The 19213-nt window shown below is 52.8% G+C and overlaps 1 protein-coding gene across 2 annotated transcripts in view; it reads left to right on the plus strand.

Moving 5' to 3' along the window:
- The window catches only part of Vstm2l (V-set and transmembrane domain containing 2 like), a 29835-nt gene extending 12875 nt beyond the window's left edge, over nt 1-16960 (plus strand). The window contains exons 2-4 of one of the 2 annotated variants that reach the window (XM_342561.10): nt 7319-7488; nt 9383-9433; nt 16090-16960. In XM_342561.10, coding sequence (XP_342562.5) covers nt 7319-7488; nt 9383-9433; nt 16090-16356 — 488 coding nt within the window. In that variant the 3' untranslated portion in view covers nt 16357-16960. The remainder of the gene's footprint in view (nt 1-7318; nt 7489-9382; nt 9434-16089) is intronic. The other variant, XM_063285125.1, reaches the window with a different exon arrangement.
- Nucleotides 16961-19213: the final 2253 nt, after the last annotated feature.

Genomic DNA, 19213 nt, shown 5'->3' on the forward strand with positions numbered 1-19213 from the left:
CGAAAGGAGCACACAGCTAGGTCGTGCTTGCCTGTTCATTCCTTTTCAGGCAGTCCTCTCACTTTACACACCTCTCCTCCAGTGCAGGCATCTATCAGGCCCAGGAAGAGAGAGACCCAGGAAGAGAGAGACCCAGGAAGAGAGAGACCCAGGAAGAAACCTCCCATGAGGGGGAGCTGCACTGTCTCCAGGGAGGAGGGGCTCTGGCTCTTCACCTGAGCTTCCTTCAGGGAGTTTCTCCTCTCCTAAGCAGTGCTGAGTGAGAGGATTGGATCTGTAAAGCAATCAGAGCAGGAGAGCCACTATCCCCATGGGGATGGGGAGGATGAGGGTGCACAGGGAAGGGGAGGAGAGGCAGGGGTACCGCTTTGGTTGGGTCCCAAGCAGCCTCCCTGGAATAGCTGTCACACTGCCTACAAGAAAGAGGGGGCCTAGATAAAATGCTCAGCCAGCCCTGGAGCCGTGAGCCAACATCGAGCCTTCCTGCTTTGTGACCTCAGGCTCAGCCGCTCCCTTTCTGAGCACCAGGACTCTCCAGTAAAATAGACTGATGACTGCCCACCTAACCAGGCCTGAAGGAAGGAGGGTCTCTTGTACAAAAACTGGGGTGTGAAATGGGTTCCCCGCTTTTATGCTGCAGCAGGGGGTTAGCCCTGATGGCCCTGGGCCCTCCGAGTTTTGTTTTCTTGGGCATCTTGACAAGGGTCCGTGTGGATTTGTACAGGGGTGCAGCAGCAGCTGTGTTGACTGTACTGGGGTTCACGGCACGGTGGGGTTCACTAAGCACCTGCTGTGTGCCTGGCACCATCCTGGTGTGCTGGGACAGAGCAGGAACAGGTTTTGCTTGGGTTTGATGATGGAACAGAAACAAGTGAAGAGGTCAGGGAAGCTATGGGCACATGGAGGGGCCCTCACCAGGAGTGAACACCCCAGGGTTGGGAAGTGCAGTGTGGGGGCATGGTCCCAATACAAGCTACAAAATGCTCCCTTAGGGGCGGCTGCTATGACTTCAGGAAAACCACTCAAGGCTTCTAAAAATGTAGTAAAACACTCAGAGAATACATTGTCACATTGACTTTTTAAAATGTATTTGTTTTTATTTTATGCACATCAATGTTTTGCCTGCATGTATGTCTGCATGAGGGTGTCAGATCTCCTGGAACAGGAGTTATGGAAAGTTGGGAGCTACCATGTGCTTGCTGGGAATCGAACCCAGGTCCTCTAGAAGAGCAGCCAGTGTTCCACTGAGCCGTCTCTCCAGCCCCATACTGACTATTTTTAAGTGTGTAAAACACACAGTTAAAGTGTGTTCACTCTGCCGAGCTGTTGTCAGAACTCTCCAGAAATAGTCTCAGCTCAGGCAAAGCCTCCATCCTGACAGCGGCATGTTTCCTGCAAACACAGCCATGCAAGAGAAGCTAAAGGCTGTGTGCGTGTGTGCGTGTGCGTGTGTGTGTGTGTGTTTATGTGTGTGTGTGCGTGTGTGTTTGTGTGTGTGTTTGTGTGTGTGCATGTATGTGTGCATGTGTGTGTGCATGTATGTGTGCATGTGTGATCTGGGCTCAGAGCAGCAGGGAGACAGGCTTGGTCACCCATTTGTGGGCGGATGAGTCCCTCAGGTGTACAAGACCCCAGTGACTTCTGGAAAGAGTGCCTTTGGGATAAAGAGGCCACAAATGGTGGATGAGCGGCCACAGGGGCCACAGATGTTCCATTGCCACGTTCAGTTGTCAGAATTATCCAGAAATTTCCACGAGGCCCTGAAAATGCCTCTCTAGGGGCCAAGGGTTGAGAGGTGGGGTTATTGAGTGAACACCTACTCTGGCATGCTGCCTTGAGCCATTTCTCTCAGCAGCCTCTGCCCATTCGCAGATAAAGAAACAGGTTCAGAGAGGCAAAGGGGCTGGCCCAGGTCGAACGTCGAGGGGCAGGCTGACAGGAATGAAGGCAAAGCCGGAGCTATGCGGGTAGGCCAGGAGCAGGCTAGAAAGGCCTGATGCTGAAGGACAGCTCTGGCCTCAGCTCTTTCAGACCGGCCAGAAGCCAAAGCCTGGCTCAAACCAGGCCTCAGCACCAGTCCCTGCAGCCGATGCCCGATAGGGCCTGGGGTTAATGAGTGTATCGCTGCCCCAATTAACAGCAGAAAGGCAGCCGATGTCACGCTCAATCAAGCCCCTGTTCCTTCTCCTACAGAATCCTAATTTGTGGATGCTGGATTTAATTGTCTTCCCCGAGTTTCTCTGAGAGTCAGCCAGGCGGGTGCAGGCCCTGGGGCTGGAGAACACATATACCCATGCTCCAAAATCTATAATTACACCACCCGGGGGACACACCATGGCCTCAGGAGGTACCCGATCTGGAAGGAACCTGACGGTGGTTAAAGAGGAGAAGGGTTTACAGTGGAGCTCATGTCCAAGAGGCCCCTGGGACGCTGAGGGCTGTTGGGGAGGAGAGGGGTTTGGGGCTTGGGGCTTGGAAGGCGGTCAGGATCCCACTCTGAAGTCCTCTAAAATTGGGTTTTGTTTAACCAGAAACTCACTCTGTAACCTTGGGGAAGTTACTTAACCTCTCTTAACCCCAGCTTGGAAAAAAGGGGACAATTAGGATGACAGCTGCCCCATAGAGGACACAGGGGCAGCCATCTTGGACTGAGCATATGTAGGTGGAGAGTGTGGTTCTGTGTGGGGGTGGGTAGCTTCCTCACTTTTCTCAGCTCGCTTTCTGTAGTCGGGTGGGGAAATGAGAGTGTTGGAGACGAGGTGTGCAGCGCTGATTCATGGTAGATGGCAGTATGTGGCTGTAGTAATGTACCCCCCCAACACACACACACACACACACACACACACACACACACACACACACACACACACACACACACCTCTGACTCTGCAGAGCCCTGCAGGACCCCCATCCTGCCTCTGCTCCCAAAGCTGACTTGCTTTCCCAAGTTTCACCCCTGCCATCGGACTGTACCCAGCTCACCTCCTCCTCTCTGAAGCTCTCCCAGATTGCCTTCTTCTTAAGGTCGGAGCACAGCCTCAGGAGACATACCATAGTCTTCTCCTTGGAGTGGCCTTGGGACTCAGCCCATCTTGCAGACAGACAAACTGGTGCTCAAGATGGGGAGACATTCTGAGGTGAGAGCCGAACAGTCAGCCGAGGCAGGCTCAAGCTTACTGCTTGGCTCCTGGTCCAGTGTGTTCAGAATTCCCCCCATACTCCGGACCCTGAGGCTGCTTGGAGCGATATAGCCATGTCCTTAGGTGGCTGACTGTGGACAGGGGACTTGGATGCTCTGTCACATGCACAGAGCCTGCTTCTTTATTTGTTTTTCAGTCACTCTGCCCCTTCACTACGAGGCTGAAACTGAGGGGAACCAGGGAGGCCCCACCTTGCAGCTTCTGATAAGTCTGAGGGGGACCAGAGTCCCTGTGGGAAGGGGAGCTGGTTGAGGTAGCCATAGTAATGGCTTTGTAGTCTTCCTTTGACAACCCTCTCTACTGTGTGCTCAGGGTGGTATGTGTACTGGGATTGAGACCAGGGCACACCGCCTCAGGGAAGTCTTCCTGCTTGCCTCAGACTGGGCAAGCTGCCTCAGTGGTCCTTCCAGGCCTGTGCACTGATGAAACTACACCCTACCTGCCCTCCAGGTCTGCAGACTGACCAGCAGGGACCACGCCCACTTCTCTTTTTGAGACAAAGTCTCTTGTATCCAAGGCTGGCCTTGAACCCACCGTGGCATGATCTTGAGATCTAATCTCTGCCTGCACCTTCTAAAGGCCGGAACTGTAATTGTCTGCCACTGTGCCAAGACTATGTGGTGAGAGGGATCAAACCCAGGGCCTCATGCATGCTAGGCCAGCACTGAATGACTTAGCCTCACTCACTCCCAGCCCAGGGCTGCCCGGTTGTGGAACAAGCTGTACAAGGAAAAGAACGGATACAGGACTATGGTAGCAGGATCCCAGCACACAGGAGGCAGAGGCAGGTGGATGTCTGTGTTTGAGACCAGCCTGATCTACAGAGCAAGTTCCAATACAGCCAGGTCCACACAATGACATCTTGTTCCAAAAAAAAACAAAAAAAAAAACAAAAAAAAAACAAAAAAAACAAACAAACAAAGGAAACAGCCCCCCACCCCAGAGTAGCTGAATGCCCTAAAAAGTATGTTATGGGGAGGGGCTGGGAGTTCTTGGGAGTTAGGCTGTCCTGGGTTCAAATTCTGCCTCTACTGCAGTATGGGGAAAGAATTGCACCTTGTGGGGGCCCCTTCTAAGTCACAAGGACAGGCAAGGGAGTTCATTGCCTGCTAAGACAACTGCACAGAGGCCACCAAACACTGAGGCTGAGGCTGGCCCAAACTGAGATACGCTCAGATTTCCACTACTTAGCAAAAAGAAAAAAAAGGTAAAATATCCAATTAGTAACTTTATTAAATGTTAAAATAATATTTTGGTATTGATTTAAGTAAAATATATTATCAAAATTAATTGTAGCTTAAACAAAAAAAAAAAAAAAAACCTTCTTTCATGAGGAAACCAGAAAATGAGAAAATGGAGTGTCCCTGTGACTCGAAATGCCATTTCATTCCTCCACTCATGTTTCCATTGGAAAGAGCTGCCCTAGACCAGCACTGGGCTTTCAGCGGAGAGGTGGCCTGGGGTGGGCCCTGTCCTGTGCTCCCCCACCCCAGGCCATAGGGCAGGGCTATCTCAGGGACTCAAAGACTGGAACCTGGTCTCATTGACCCTAACTGCTGGCCACTCACTCAGACTGTGTGCTCTCTGAGCCTAGAAAGAAACTGAAGGCCCCAGACAAGGCTGCTCTGCTCAGGTGAGCAGGTGGGCAAGGGGCTGTGGCCAAGAGAGATTAAGTGGGGACAGCAGACGCATGGCCCTTCCTTGGGCCCCTGTCACCCTTTTCCCTGTCTGTGACTTGGAGTCACATAGATGACCCTCTCCCTCTTGAGGCTCCAGGGTCACATGTCTGACCTGATGTGGTTTCCTTTGCCCCGCTCCAGGATCTTAAGTGGAACCTGCTCTGTGGGAGGGCAGGTAGTGTCACTCTCTGGTTTATGAGTCTTAGCACAGGCATTGTTGGGTAGGCCATAGGCGAGTCTCCTACTGGTCACATTCCTGGCCACCCAGACCTAAGGCCTGGACCCACAGGGCACTTGTTACAGGGCCATACTGGCTCCTCCTGGTGGGAGGTTCTCGGTGACACTCTTGGATTCTTCTCTGCTTGGCAAGCAAGATGTTGGCCACAAAGGTTTGGCCCAGGATCATCAGATGTGGGCCCTGGAGACCATTTTCTAGACATTCAGAAATAGACTGACCTCCCACAGTGAACAAGGCCCTTTTCCATTCCTGATGACTGATGATCGAGATAGATAGATAGATAGATAGATAGATAGATAGATAGATAGATAGATAGATAGATAGAGAGATAGAGAACTCAGACATGGCTATTACCTCCTGGGAGAACAGATAACACCTTAGCTATGCCACCTAGGACAGTAACCATCCCTGTACAAAAATGGTTACATTTAAGTGAATTAAAATAAAATCTAAAATCCGAGTCCTTGATCCATTCAGCAAACTGTCATTGGTGGTCACTCTGTTAGCTTACATACAGATCAGCTTCTCCCTGTAAGGACTTTGGCTCCTACCCTAGGTGAGAGGGGAGCAGGCATGGAGTGGGTTGTACTTTGTTAAAATAACCTCCAGCTGCTGTGTGAAAAGAGTATTCATGAAAGAGGGAGGGAAGGAGGGAAAGAGAGAAGGAGGGAAGGAAGAAAGGAGGAAGGCCAGCATGAAAATGGTGGTTTAGCCCTGTGGCAAGGGCCTGGAGTTCTTCTGGGGCAGCACCCATTGAGCTTCCTGAAGTCCCAGTTGTGAGGGTCGAGGTAGAGAGCCAAAGGCAGCTTGAGACTTAGCCCGAGTGCTTGACACAGTTCCTGAACTGTGGCAAGGGGCATGTTCTGTTGGCCCTACCCCTGCAGGAGCCTGCCTTCCTCCTGCCCCCTAGGGACAGACAAGCACAGCCCAGCTCTCGGGGTGGCCACACACAAAGGTAGCTCACCTGTACCCCACATCCCTGGGGGTTCAAGCCATGTATGTACCCAGGCCCAGCAGCCCCTCTGCTCTGCAGAGAAAAGGAAACACCTTTTTCTTCTTTCTTAAGAAGCTTTGTAAACCTTGGCCTGCTAGGCTTTCTCTCAGTGCAGAGAAGCTGCAGAAATATAGCTCCACGTGGGGGCTTTGTGCACGGCAGAGACAGAGAAGCCCCCAGGTGGGTGCAGGGTCAAACCTCATCGTGTAAAACTCCCATTGTCCTGTGGAGGGGGTTAAGTCCCTTGAATTCAGGATGTCACCTCTGCACTGGCAGCTCCCTCTTTCCTGGGACAGGAGGCCCTCTGGGGCAAGGAGTGTCTCTTCTGAGCTGGGCCTGGGGGACTGCATAGTCCAGGGGCGGGTGCAGACAGACATCGAGTTCCTGGGGTGACCGCAGTTGCTAGGCATCTACCATCTTCCGTCTGTCTGAGATAATCTCTCCTGAGAGGAGGAAGGCATACTAATTGCAACTCAGACAGTTTGTTTGGGGAGAAAGAACCAGAGCATATGGAAGGGAGGGGTGCCGGGCCTTTGAAGTGGGGTTGCAGCAGAGTGACCTGGGTGGAGGGTTGGGGGGAGGATTGTTGCTGGCTCCTGGAACTGGTTGTTCTGTGACTTGGTGGTGGGCCCTGCAGGAATGCCAGGCAGGGCGGCTGCCTTTCTCCCTTGCTCCTCCTCCCTCAGCACATCTGGAGCAGCCAAGCTGGTGATCATTGAACAAAGTATTATTGGGGGGGGGGCCCACAAAAGGGTGACTTGACAGAGCTTTGATTGACCCCGGGAGCCAGGCAAGAACTGAGAATAGCCAGAGCAAAGGGAACTGGGAGAAGAGGTTGAAGAGGCAAGACCCCAGGCAGAGGGAGGAGCCTGACAGAGCTCCCCAGGAGGGCTAGAGTGTGGTTTGGGTGCATGCTCCCCAGGGGCAGTGGGATCCTTATGTCTGGGTTTGACTTAGGAGATGGTGGGGCTGCCACAATCTGGGGCAAGGTTCACAGGGCTGGGCACCGGGTGGGGTGAATGGAAGAATCTGGAAGAATTAAACTTGGCAGCCTCCCTGCTTCCTGGCTGACTCGATTCCAAGTCGGCTCCTCCATCACTCTACTGCCCACGCACCCCTCAGCCTCTAGGACGGTGTCTTTCCATTCAAAGCTGCCCTGGGGCCAGGCTTCTGTTTCTGAGCCCTCTTCTGCCTGTTCCCCGCACAGCACTCTTCACAGAGACTCCCCATGACATGACAGCTCGGACAGGCGAGGATGTGGAGATGGCTTGCTCCTTCCGAGGCAGCGGCTCCCCATCCTACTCACTGGAGATCCAGTGGTGGTACCTGCGAAGCCACCGGGACTGGACCGACAAGCAGACATGGGCCTCCAACCAGGTAAGACCTTGGGATATGCTTCTCTGCTGGGTGCTGCGGGGATCTTGCGGACTCTGCATCTGGCATCTCGATGTCCTCTGCAACACCTGCTGGCACTCCTTTCTGGGAGAGGTAAGGCAGGTGAGAGCCATTTTAATGGCCATTCGAGGCCAGAGACACGGAGCCTCCTTCAGGGTATGGATGAAGTGGGTCTTAGGACACTTCCTATTCCCTTCCCATATCACCGGCAGCATTTTTGTAGAGGGCTCCCCCATAAGGCCACGTTGTCACAGGTTGGTTCTAAGCACCATCCTTAACATGCAGATAGGCATCCTGCACCGGAGCACAGCGTACACACTCAACCCTCCACGCACGGTCTCCTGAGTTCAGCCCACAACCTCTGCCACTCTATGGGTTATTTCCGGGAAATTGCACTGGCCATCAGTAAAGCAGATGGGACAGCCTTGGCCCAGAGATAAGAGGGTGTGGCAGAGAAGCAACCTGCCCCCTCTTCCTAAGGCAGAGTCATTGATAAGACTCGGGTGTCCCCAAGGTGCCTTGGCAAGGTAAGGTGGCAGCTCAGGCGTAGCTGGTCAGCTAAGCCATTGTCTGGCTCCTTACCTCCCCTTCCGTGTTTCCTAGCCTTCCCTCCCAAACAAGTCAAGTACACTTTCATTATGCATTCTGGGTCTGCTTTAGGCACACCGGAGACAGTAGCCACCCATGCATACGTCTGTACAGCAGCACATAGATATATACATACCCACATGAACAGATATGTGCACACCTTCACACACACACACACACACACACACACACACACACACACCCTCACCCTTGGTACAAGTTCCTGGCAATCTCTGTCTTGATTATGGGAGTAACAAGTCCCCAATATGTCCGCCTGCTGCATGCAACTGTGCGAGATTCCTGTGGCCAGGGGAAACCTTTAGGAAGGATTTTTGGGTATTCAGGAGATGTTTAGAGGTGTTCTTGGGTATTTGGGGTGGAAGACTTCAGGACACGGCCAAGCATCCAACTGCATATGCTACCAACGTATGTTCAGGTATGTGAACTGAGAGTACCGGATATTCCCAGATGGAGAGCAGACACGTACTTGTAGGATCATGCCACCCACATGCTCCCTGTTTGTGTGCATACATGGACACACCCCCTTGATAGCCAAGCGTCCTCATGAGCCCAGACACTTGGTTCTGTGGTTGGTATTAGAAGTTCTCCTTTATCTCCCTTGGCTTCCCTCTCCTGCATTACCAGTAAACACCGAGCTGAGGGACCCAATACAAGACCTCATGACCTCTATTTTTTTCTTTTCTTTTTTTCGGAGCTGGGGACTGACTTCTATTTTTTTCTTAAGATTTTATTTATTTATTATCTTAGTTTTGTGTGTGTGTGTGTGTGTGTGTGTGTGTGTGTGCACCATGTGAGTGCAAGTACCTGGGGAGGCCAGAAGAGGGCGCTGGATCCCTTGGAGCTGGGCATTGGGGACTAAGCTGGATCTTTTAGGAGAGCAGCAAGTGTTCTTTTGTTTTTTTTTTTTTTTGTGGTTCTTTTTTTCGGAGCTGGGGACCGAACCCAGGGCCTTGTGCTTCCTAGGTAAGCGCTCTACCACTGAGCTAAATCCCCAGCCCCGCAGCAAGTGTTCTTAACGGCTGCTCAGCCATCTCTCCACCCTTTATATTTTTATTATCATTTTAAATTTTGACTAGAATGTGTGTAAGTGTCTCTATGAACAGGGTTTGGGGTGACATCCACAGATGTACGGACTGTGCCCAGATGAAACCCAGCATCTTTGACTGTGCTCCTGACTGTCCTTTGTCTCCAGTGTTTCTCCCCACCCCCACCCCTCACTAACACCTGTCTCTGCTCTCTGTTTCTCCCTCCCCAACCCCACCCCCAGCTAAAAGCTTCCCAGCAGGAGGACTCGGGGAAGGATGCCACCAAAATAAGTGTGAGTTTTGATAATGACTTTTCACAAATGGTCTAATGGAAAATGAAGCTGTAACCAAAAAACAAAACAAAAACCTGACTTTTTGGGGATGGGGCGGGGGAGTGGAGGGTGGGGGTTGGGGTGGATTGGAAGAAGACAGAGGAAGTGGGAGGGGGACAAGGAGGTGCCTGAACTTGGTGAGTTTTTTTTTTTTTTTTTTGGTTCTTCCCCCCCCCCCCCCCCCCCCCCCCCGGAGCTGGGGACCGAACCCAGGACCTTGCGCTTCCTAGGTAAGCGCTCTACCACTGAGCTAAATCCCCAGCCCCTTTTCTGGGTCTTTTAGTCAGAGATTTTTCAAGTCTGGTGAATGACAGGCAGGAAAAATGGCAAGAGAGAGAAGACAGATTCTCCCCTGGTGGGCCAAGGCCAGGTGTGCCTCTGTGGTATTCCATGCCTGATTCAGCCCCATTTGTCATTGGGAAGCTACAAGGTCTCAGGAGGCTGAGTGGGCTCTTTTTGTCCTGTCATGACTAATGCTGGAACACCTCAGGGTCCCCGGGTGTGACTTCCTAGAGCAGGGACTCCAGGACCAGCCGGCCTTAGGCGTCCACTCCTTTGTGATACTGGACAGAGAGTGCCAAGCATTTGTCCATTGTACAGGCTGCACAGCTGAAGCTGGAGCGGGCCTGAAGTATGGCTAGTGTTGTTGAGCTTCTTGTCATCTGCCAGAGCCCAGGGAAGCCAGGGACACCAGGCGCTGGGATGTGACAGTTACTGTGGGGTTTTGAGTACCTGAAGCCCAATCGGGAAGAGAGGAACTGCCAAGAAAGAACATACAATGGGGATAAAAAACAGGAAGCAGAGAAGACTATTCTGGGCAGGATGGATTGCAGAAGTTCGCCAGCAACACACTCATGGTGTAGGAACCCACGTGTGTTGGGGCGACCTTTCCGACTCCCCTTTTGGCTGGGTCTCCCACAGTTTCTTAGGAATATAGGGAAACTCGGGGCCCTGAGACCACCAGGACAAGAAAGGGAGGGCGCTGTGGCCTGGAAGCCAGGGAGAAGGCTCCTACAGCCACTCAGGGGAGGGGACAGCAAGTGAGAGACTGGATGGATGGTCAGAGTAGCCCCTGGTACCGTTCGGAAGGATGTGGAAATGACAGCCACCCATAGTTTAAGGTTGCCAACCCTGCTCTCCTGCCCTCAGCCGACAGCATGCTCTTTCCTTGCCTCTGTACCCATCAGCCTCTCGGGCAGAGGTCTCCATAAGTACCAATACAGCCCCTCTGAGGATGCACCCTTTGCCTCTACTGTGTCCCATTTCATGAGCTTCTCTGGGCTCTGGCAAAGAAAGAATTATCTAATTGATTGAGAGGATTATAATTCCAGGCTGCCTGCCTCGTGAGAGGGGAATGCAGTGCTAATTAGTTAAATAAAATAAATGTTCTCCGTGGGAGTGTGAAGTCACCCCCAGCCATCTCCATAATCCTCGAACCAGCTGGGGCTTCGGGGCCTGGTACAGGCCCAGCATTCTACACAGCCATGCGAGTCAGCATTCTTAAACACACAGGCAGAGCAGACCACACCCAAGGTGGACGCACAGCCTAGGTTCTTAAGATCTTAGGAAGTGGTACAAACTTTTCTTTTTAGCCTTCAAGGCTCTGTGACCATTCTGCCACACCTAGGGCCATCTGTTCCCTCCTAACTCTGGGTCTTTGCATAGGCCAGGCTCTCTACCTAGAAATGTATTCCTATCTCGTCCTGTCTCTCCCTTCACTGCTCAGCTGAGGGAGGTACCCTGAGACCGGATTGGTTGCTTCGTGTCAGCCTCCCTCAGAGACAGTAGGCCCTGGATGAGCCTGGTTCACTCTTGCATTTCTGCAGCCCAACACAGAGCCCAGCATATATTAGGTGTCCAGTTAACATTTACTGGTTACTCTCTCCCTCACACACACTCAGACCAATGTATATGCAAACCCGTCTGTACATGTGGGTGTTGCCATGGTGTGACTGTCTCTCTTTGTGCACTTGAGTATCCAGTTGATAGTAGTAGAGGAACTCTCGTGGGGACCACAGGGACCCAGGGGGGACCCACCTCATATTCTCACATCGCCCAAAGGCCTAACTCCCAAGTTTTAACTGTTGGGACATCTTTGAGCCTTGGGCTAACCACTACATGATTTACAGGTCGGCAGTGCCATGGACCGTGGAATCGTGGCTTCAGTTAGTGGGGGACATTTCTGAACCTGTGGAGCCTCCAGAGGTCCAGACTCAGAGTCAGCTGTACTGAGAAATAGTTGGGGATCCTGATGACACCAGAGGGCCGACACTTAGCATGCCTGGAGCTGAACTCTGCATCTGGCTTTGCACCAATCTAGCCCTGTTTCCGAAATAAGATGGCGTAAGAAAACACTAGAAACTGGAATGAGCTTGTGCCGAGGGGCCCAGCCTCCAGCACTTACCTGTGGTCCTCAGATCTCTGGGCTGCCATCCCTCAAAGCTTAGGGTACCTATATTGCCAGCCATGTTCAAGATCTGGTAGGGTTGCTGTGATCTCCTAAGGCTCTGTGCATTAGAGTTTAAGTTGATAAACTTAAGTTGACAAACACTAGTCTTACAAGTAGAGATGGTGCTGACATCCTGACTCAAGAGGTTCCCTCTGGGGCAGGAAACACTGCTCAGTGGGTAGAGATGCTTGCCCCCAAGCCTGAGGACCTGAGTTTGATCCCTGGGACCCACACAGTAGAAAGAGAGAACCAACCCCGACAAGTTATCCTCTGCCCGCCACATGTGTCTCAAAACAAGCACATACCCATACATTCACACGCTCACAGAAATTAGTTAAAAGAAAAATGTTCCCCCTTCCCTGGGCCTATCAAGTGAAGGCTATTGTCACAGCGGGCAAGAAATGACTCCAGAAGGTCACAGTCACTTACACGTCAGTCCCCAGGCCCAAATGGAAAATGGTGGTCATGTATCCGCTATTTGCAGGGGATAGAAGGAAACTGTAACAGCGGCCACCACCACAGGTGGAAAACGGCTGGTCACTAAGAGCCTCTGGCCTGAGCTGACACAGGCCTGGGGGCTCCCTGAAGGGTGCTGTGCCAGCTGTGGGTGGGCTTACAGCCAGTCAAGGAAGACCAGATGGAATGGGGTTAGGGGGCCTTTGGGAAGACATTGGAGGAGGCCCTGTTGAGGACTCAGCTAGCAGATTCAGATGGGGGTGGGGTGGGGGTCTAGATAGAAGGGTAGTGTCTCACATGTTCAGGGGCAGGGGCAGTGGCAGTCTAGGTTGGATGTTCTTCGTCCATCAAGGTAACCCTAGTAGGACCAACTGGAGGTACTCAGACCCATAGGGTTCCAACTTGGGCTTTGAACCTGCCCAGGGGCTGGTGAAATGGCAAAGTGAAGTAGAGGCTGACCCTGTCTAGACCCGCCCACTCCTCCCTCCCTCCCCAGGTACCGCCAAGGTCTACCCTTGCAGCCACACAGAGGCAAGGGTCACACCTTGGGCATAGATGACCGGGCCTTTCCTCCTGGCCCAGCTGGGAGGACAGAGCTCTGGCCAGTAAGAGGCTGGCGGTCAGGACCAGCCTGGCCAGGCTTTTTCGGCGTGATTAGGTGCTTAATCGCCGAGGCCTGTCGATGCTGGGCTGTGATTATGATTTACAGCCAGGCTGCCCTGCCGCTGTGTCATTTGGCTTCTCTAGTCGCAAAGATTCCTGAATGAGGAAGCCCTACAGTCTCTTCCATCACCCCGAACGACTGAGGCAGAATAGAGAGCCCTTCCGAGGGAGTGGCTGCTGATGAGGCTTAGGACAGGGCGTCCCTAGGACACAGAGCGCTAGAGGCTGGAGAGTGAGGTGGGAGGGGCTTCTGCCCATACGCCACGCCCCGAGCACGGTCAAGCTTGCCTGATCAAGGAAGCCTGGATTTTTCTTCCACCGGCACCCTGGGGGAGGTTCCGGGACAACATACTACACTGAAGTCCTCTGACCACTGATGGCTGCTGTTTGGGTCTTTGCCTTTTTGCACACTGTGCTGAGTGAGAGCCAAGTCTGGCTGCAGCCTCGCCTCCATCTGGCTTCTGCCTTGGAAGGCCACCACTGTCTGTAGGCCTCTGGAAGGTGGTGGAGGGGGCTGACACGCAAGGCAGAGGTCTCAGCTCAGGTCTCTGCCTGCGCCTGGAGGGCGGGGCGTAGGCCTCCCTCCCCAGGAGCGGCTGCTCCCAGCGCTGCGCATTATTACTCCATTAGCGCCTTGTAGGGTTGACAAATGAAGGATAATTAATATCCGTGAGGGAAACAGATGTTGAGGTAATTCGCTCCCGCTGCGCATTTGCGATGGCTTCTCTTAACTCACCCAAGAGCGTGGCGGGACCGCGGGGGTCTTTCTGTGCCCTTGGTCAGGGTGATGGCCAGCGAGGACTCCAGCTGAGCCCTACATTAGGGAGGGAGCCCCTAATTCTTGGTTCTCTTTACCTATTTTCCATTGGGATGTTTTGCCTGCGTCCCAACCCAGTGCTTCTTGCTCATGTTTTCCTGCTTCCTGGGGGGGTGGGTGGGGGATGGGCTCCTTACCAGGAGCCTTGTGCTGCCAAGTCTGGAATCCTCTGTGAGTCCATCACATTGTTTCCAGGATGAGTGCATGAAGCCTAGACTGGGATCAGTTCCTAGTCCGGCTACATACTGAGGTTGGCTCCTGACCAGACCAAGTCTCCTTTTTTGGAGTCTCAGTTTCCCTCTCAGTAAATCGGCCGCCTTATTTGTATGCTCCATAAGACAAAGGGATCGACAGCATTAGCGATCCACTCCAATTGGAAAAAGGAATGGGGTGAGTCCTTCCACTCAAGGGACACTAGCTGCTTTTGTGAGTTATCTATCCACCCTCGTGTGTGTCCCCAGATGTGTGTCTCAGTGCAGGCGGGGGAATATGTCTATAGGCCATACTTGCCCTCTCAGGGACCATCGTTTTTACCCTGCGGTCCCTCACTTGGGACGTGGGAACGGCAGGGAACCACTAGGGTCCCAAAGCAGGACTGTGGAACTTGGCAGGCACAGCACAGATGAGAGGGACATTAGTGCCCAGGGACGGGGGCTGGTGATATCCAGAAGGGAGAGCATTGCCAGATGGTGGCTGGGCTTTCCTTACACACCCAGCATCCTTCCTCCTTAACATTTGGTTTTGTTATTTTTTTTTTTTATAGACATGTAGGAATTTACAAAAAAAAAAAAAAATCAGATTCCCCATACCCATCACCCAGTCTCCCTAACGATGCATTTGACTCCAAATGTCTCTTCTCTTGTAATGGAAAAAAGTTGCCAACAGAGTTATATTCAGAGCAGATTTAATCATGAGAGTGCCAATCTGGAAATTACCTGAATACCAGCCAACAGGAAACTGTGCAGACAAGCATACAATAGAATACTACACAGCAATGAACAGAGTCAGCTGATTGTGTGAAAGAAAGTTAGACTTGGCACCCCCCCTTAAGCCATACTACCCCCCCAAAGAGAGTTCTCGAATATGGCTAAACTATGACAACAGTGGTTGACCCACAGGAACAGCATGAACAGGCTGTCTACCGAGCTGGCGTTCTTGACCCCAGGAGAGCAGGGCCCCAACTATAGAATAAAAATTAAAAACTGGGGGTTGGGGGTTTAGCTCAGTGGTAGAGCGCTTGCCTAGCAAGCGCAAGGCCCTGGGTTCGGTCCCCAGCTCCGAAAAAAAAGAAAAAAAAATTAAAAACTGGGTGTGGTGCTACTAAAATCTAGCGTTTAGGAGACTAGACTTAGAGACCAGTCTGGACAACATAGCGAGATTTTAGCTTTAAAATAATCAAATCAATAAAAAGCCAAAACTTTACAAGAGTAACGCTGGCTCCACCTCTAGTTAAATTCTATCATCCAACTGTAGTGCTCGGTGGTCAGCTGTGGCCCTTTTTTTCCCCTTAGACTTTACGTATTTTTATGTTTTGTGTTTGCCTGGATATATGCCTGTGCACTACGGGTGTGCCTGGTGTCCGTGCTAGAAGAGGGAACTGGATTTCCCGGAACTGAAGTTACTGGCAATTGTGAGCAGCCATGTGGGTGCTGAGAACTGAACCCGGGTCCTCTGAAAGAGCAGTCAGTGCTTTCTAGTCCCCACCTTCCAGCCTCAGGACTGGGTTGGTGAGATGGCTTAGCAGATAATGGGCGTTGGCCATGAAGCCAAATACATGAGTTTGATCCTTAGGATCCAGACGATGGAAGGCAAGGGGACTCCTGCAGATTTTTCTCTGACCATACATTCACTGTGGCACACGCCTTCCTCCAACCCCATCTCCCGAGCTCTACCGAAACTCTGCTGTGAGGCTGCTGGCTTCAGTCCTATGCTGGGGTTTTCCGTTTGTTCAAAACAGCACAGCCTGGGAGCTTTGCCAGGAATCTGGTCCCCTGCTCGTCTGTGGAACGCTCACAGTTCTGGCTCACCCTTCTTCACTGCTGGGCGGTATTCCACTGGCTACACACAACACTCCGTGGATAGGCATTAGCGTTGCTTCTGTTTGTCCGTCTGCCATTCAACGGCTCGGATGCTGACCTTGGGTCCCCTTCCTGGCTGTATCTGGGGTGGGAACAGCCTGGCGGCTTGGCTCGCGACCCCGATCGCTTCTCACGGTGCCTCTGTCGCCCCCAGGTGGTCAAGGTGGTGGGCAGCAACATCTCCCACAAGCTTCGGCTGTCGCGGGTGAAGCCCACGGACGAAGGCACCTACGAGTGCCGCGTGATCGACTTCAGCGACGGCAAGGCCCGGCACCACAAGGTCAAAGCCTACCTGCGAGTGCAGCCCGGGGAGAACTCGGTGCTGCAGCTGCCTGATGCGCCCCCAGCCGCGCCCGCGCCGCCGCCCAAGCCCGGCCGGGAGCTGCGCAAGCGCTCTCTGCCCGAGGCCTGCAGCCTGTAGCCCACCCGTCCCGCATGCAGTCCTCCTGGCCCTGTGGCGACGGCGGCAGAGGAGTCCCGCGTGTGCTTTGCTTGCTTATCCCCCTCCCGGCTCCGCCTCTTGCACCCCGTCCTCGCGGCCAGCCCCCTGGTGAGGAGCCGGGCCGGGGGGGGGGGGGGGGCATGCTCCTGTTTCTCCTCATTCTACCTGGAACCCGCTCCGGGCCCCCCAGGGAGGCGGAGCCCCACCAGTCCCACGCGGGAGGCTGCCTCGCCAGGCAGAGTTAGCACCAGCAGGCTCGCTCAGGGCCCCCCCGAGGCTCTCCCCGAGCCCCCCTCTGCCGGCAACACCCCCACGCCCAGCCCCTTCTCGGGCCTGTGAAGTCCATCCAAGGGACCCCCTCCACTTATCCCATCCCCATTCCCGATCAGGGGACACCCACCCTGGTGGTTTGTAAATATTTCTACTGGGCCCACCCCGCCCCGGAACTGGCTCAAACCTCTGGCCACCCTCGGTGATGGAGGGGAGGTGGGAGGCCCAGGGCTTTGCCTAGGGGTGAGCGGGCCCTGTGTATATGACCCAACCTGTGAGTACCAGCCAACTCCAATAAAGCGGTTTAAACCAATCTGGACAGTGTCTTGCTGAGGCTGGGAGACAACCACTGTGGGGAGGGAGGGCTTCTTAGGTCACAACAGCACGGAGCAGAGGTGACCTGGTGCTGAGAGGAGCCGGACAGCTTTGCAGAGAGCAGGAGCTGCTGCTGGCTGGGAAATGGATCTCCAAAGGGCGAGAGAAGCAACCTTTGTCGACCCCAACTGTGAATACCCGGAACCCGAATTAGTCATAGATTCTGAGAGAATCACACATACAGAAGAACCTGTGAAGCATGCTTGCACGGGTGGATAAACATCTTTGTAGCTGCCACCCAGCCAACCCATCACCCCATAGCGGACCCCCGCCTTGGCCATCAGTATCCTCTACCATCCCAGGGAGCCAATGGTGATTCTTATGGTAATATCATCATCATCATCAGTTTTGGCGATGGTCTCATATAGCCCCGATGGGCCTGGTGTTTCAATCTTCCAAGGGCTGGGATTATAGAAGCATGCCATCACCACCAGCTTAGTAGGTTATTTTAGTTTTAATACCTTTATGCACATCCGTTTATTTTATTTTATTTTTTTTATTAGATGCCTCTTTCTGGGGAGTGCATGTATGCAGACGCCAGAGAACAACCTGAGGATATTGGGATATCCATTCTCTCCTTCCACCCTTTGGGTACTGGGTATGGAACTGAGGTTGTCAGGCTTGGAGCCAAGTGCCTTCACCTGCTGAGCCGTCACACCCACTCTCTCTTTAAACAAAGTATTTTAGTTTATTTTCCTTTTCGGTGCTGGGAATGGGGTTCCTTGCACAGGCTAGGCAAGTGCTCTCCCATAGAGCTATATCCCAGCCCCCACATATTTGAGTTTTGTCTGAAACATGGTCTCAGGTAGCTCAAGATAGCCTCACACTCTTTGTGTAGTCTAGGATGACCTTGAGCTCCTGATCCCCCTGTCTCAGCTTCTCCAGTACGGGGCTGACAGAGTGCGTTCCATCAGTGCTTTATCTGAGACTGCTGCTGTGAGGACCTCCTCTGTGTCTACTGTTCATCTAGCATGAGAGCCTCAGGGTCCTTGGCCAGGGCAGTGCTCCAGGCTGTCCACTAAGGGATCTCATATTCTCCTCGGATAGCCTCCATTCCCCAGGAGGCAGAAATCAGGGGCACAGAGGGTACATAGTTCACCCTAACTTACACAACAGTTGAACCTTCTTGGGCCTGAAAGTGTGAGTGCTTGGCCCTGCCAAGACTGGATACCTTCAAACTGCTTCTCCCCCACCACGCATACCTTGGGTCATCCCAACTATCATGGCTCCACTGAGAATTACCTGAGGATGTGTTGACAAGGACCTCTCAAGCCAGTATGGCCAGCAGATCCCTTGACTTTGCATCTTCAAAAACCAATAACACTACCCAGGGACAGGGGTGTGTTGATACGATAAAACTGGACCCCAAGACTTTTACATCATCACAGTACCCCCAAGACAGGCCCCGGTATCCTCAAATCTTGAAATGAGGACACAAATTCAGAGGAGGGCAGCTGAAGGCAGCAGGCAGGATGGATGGATAGATGGACAATAGATGTGTGGATAGACAATAGATGGACTGGCAGGTGTACAAATGATGGGTAGATGAATGGTTGGATAGATGATGGATAGATGGGTGGTTGGTGGATGAATGGATGATGTGCTAATGAATGGATGAATAGTAGGTGAACACTGAATGGATGTGCTGATGGATGGATTGGTGGGTGGGTGGTCTGATGTGTGCTTGGAAGGACTGATGCGTGCATACACTGGTGTATGCACCTGTGTATGGAAGGACTGATGGATAGGAGGTAGATGGATGGCCGGATGATGGCTGGCTGGTGGGTGGACAGATGAATGGATGGACGGAGACCTAACTAACCTAGCTGTGGAGGTAGCAGGGCCTGCACCTGTTGCAGAATCTGGGTATCCAAGCGCCATCTTGTCTGCCCTGTCATTTAGCCAGTGTCTAGCATTTATTCAAGGAATCCGATCCATCTCAGAAATGTCCAAAGGCAATGCTGGCCTTGGATGGCCCAGGGCCCAGGGGAAGAAACATGCCTAGACTCAAGCCGTGCCTCTGCCCATCCTTGCTGCCAGGCCTCCAGCAGGACCCCTCACCTTCCTGAACCCCAGTTTCCTTCTCTGTACAATGTCGATGTGACTGGGAAAGTGAGACCCAAACCACAGTGAGCCGACATCACACACCCAAGGGGGCTGTCATCTGAAGGATCAGGAGCTTGATGTGCAG

The sequence above is a fragment of the Rattus norvegicus genome, chromosome 3 (genome assembly GCF_036323735.1).
Source record: "Rattus norvegicus strain BN/NHsdMcwi chromosome 3, GRCr8, whole genome shotgun sequence".
In the NCBI taxonomy this organism is placed as follows: domain Eukaryota; kingdom Metazoa; phylum Chordata; class Mammalia; order Rodentia; family Muridae; genus Rattus; species Rattus norvegicus.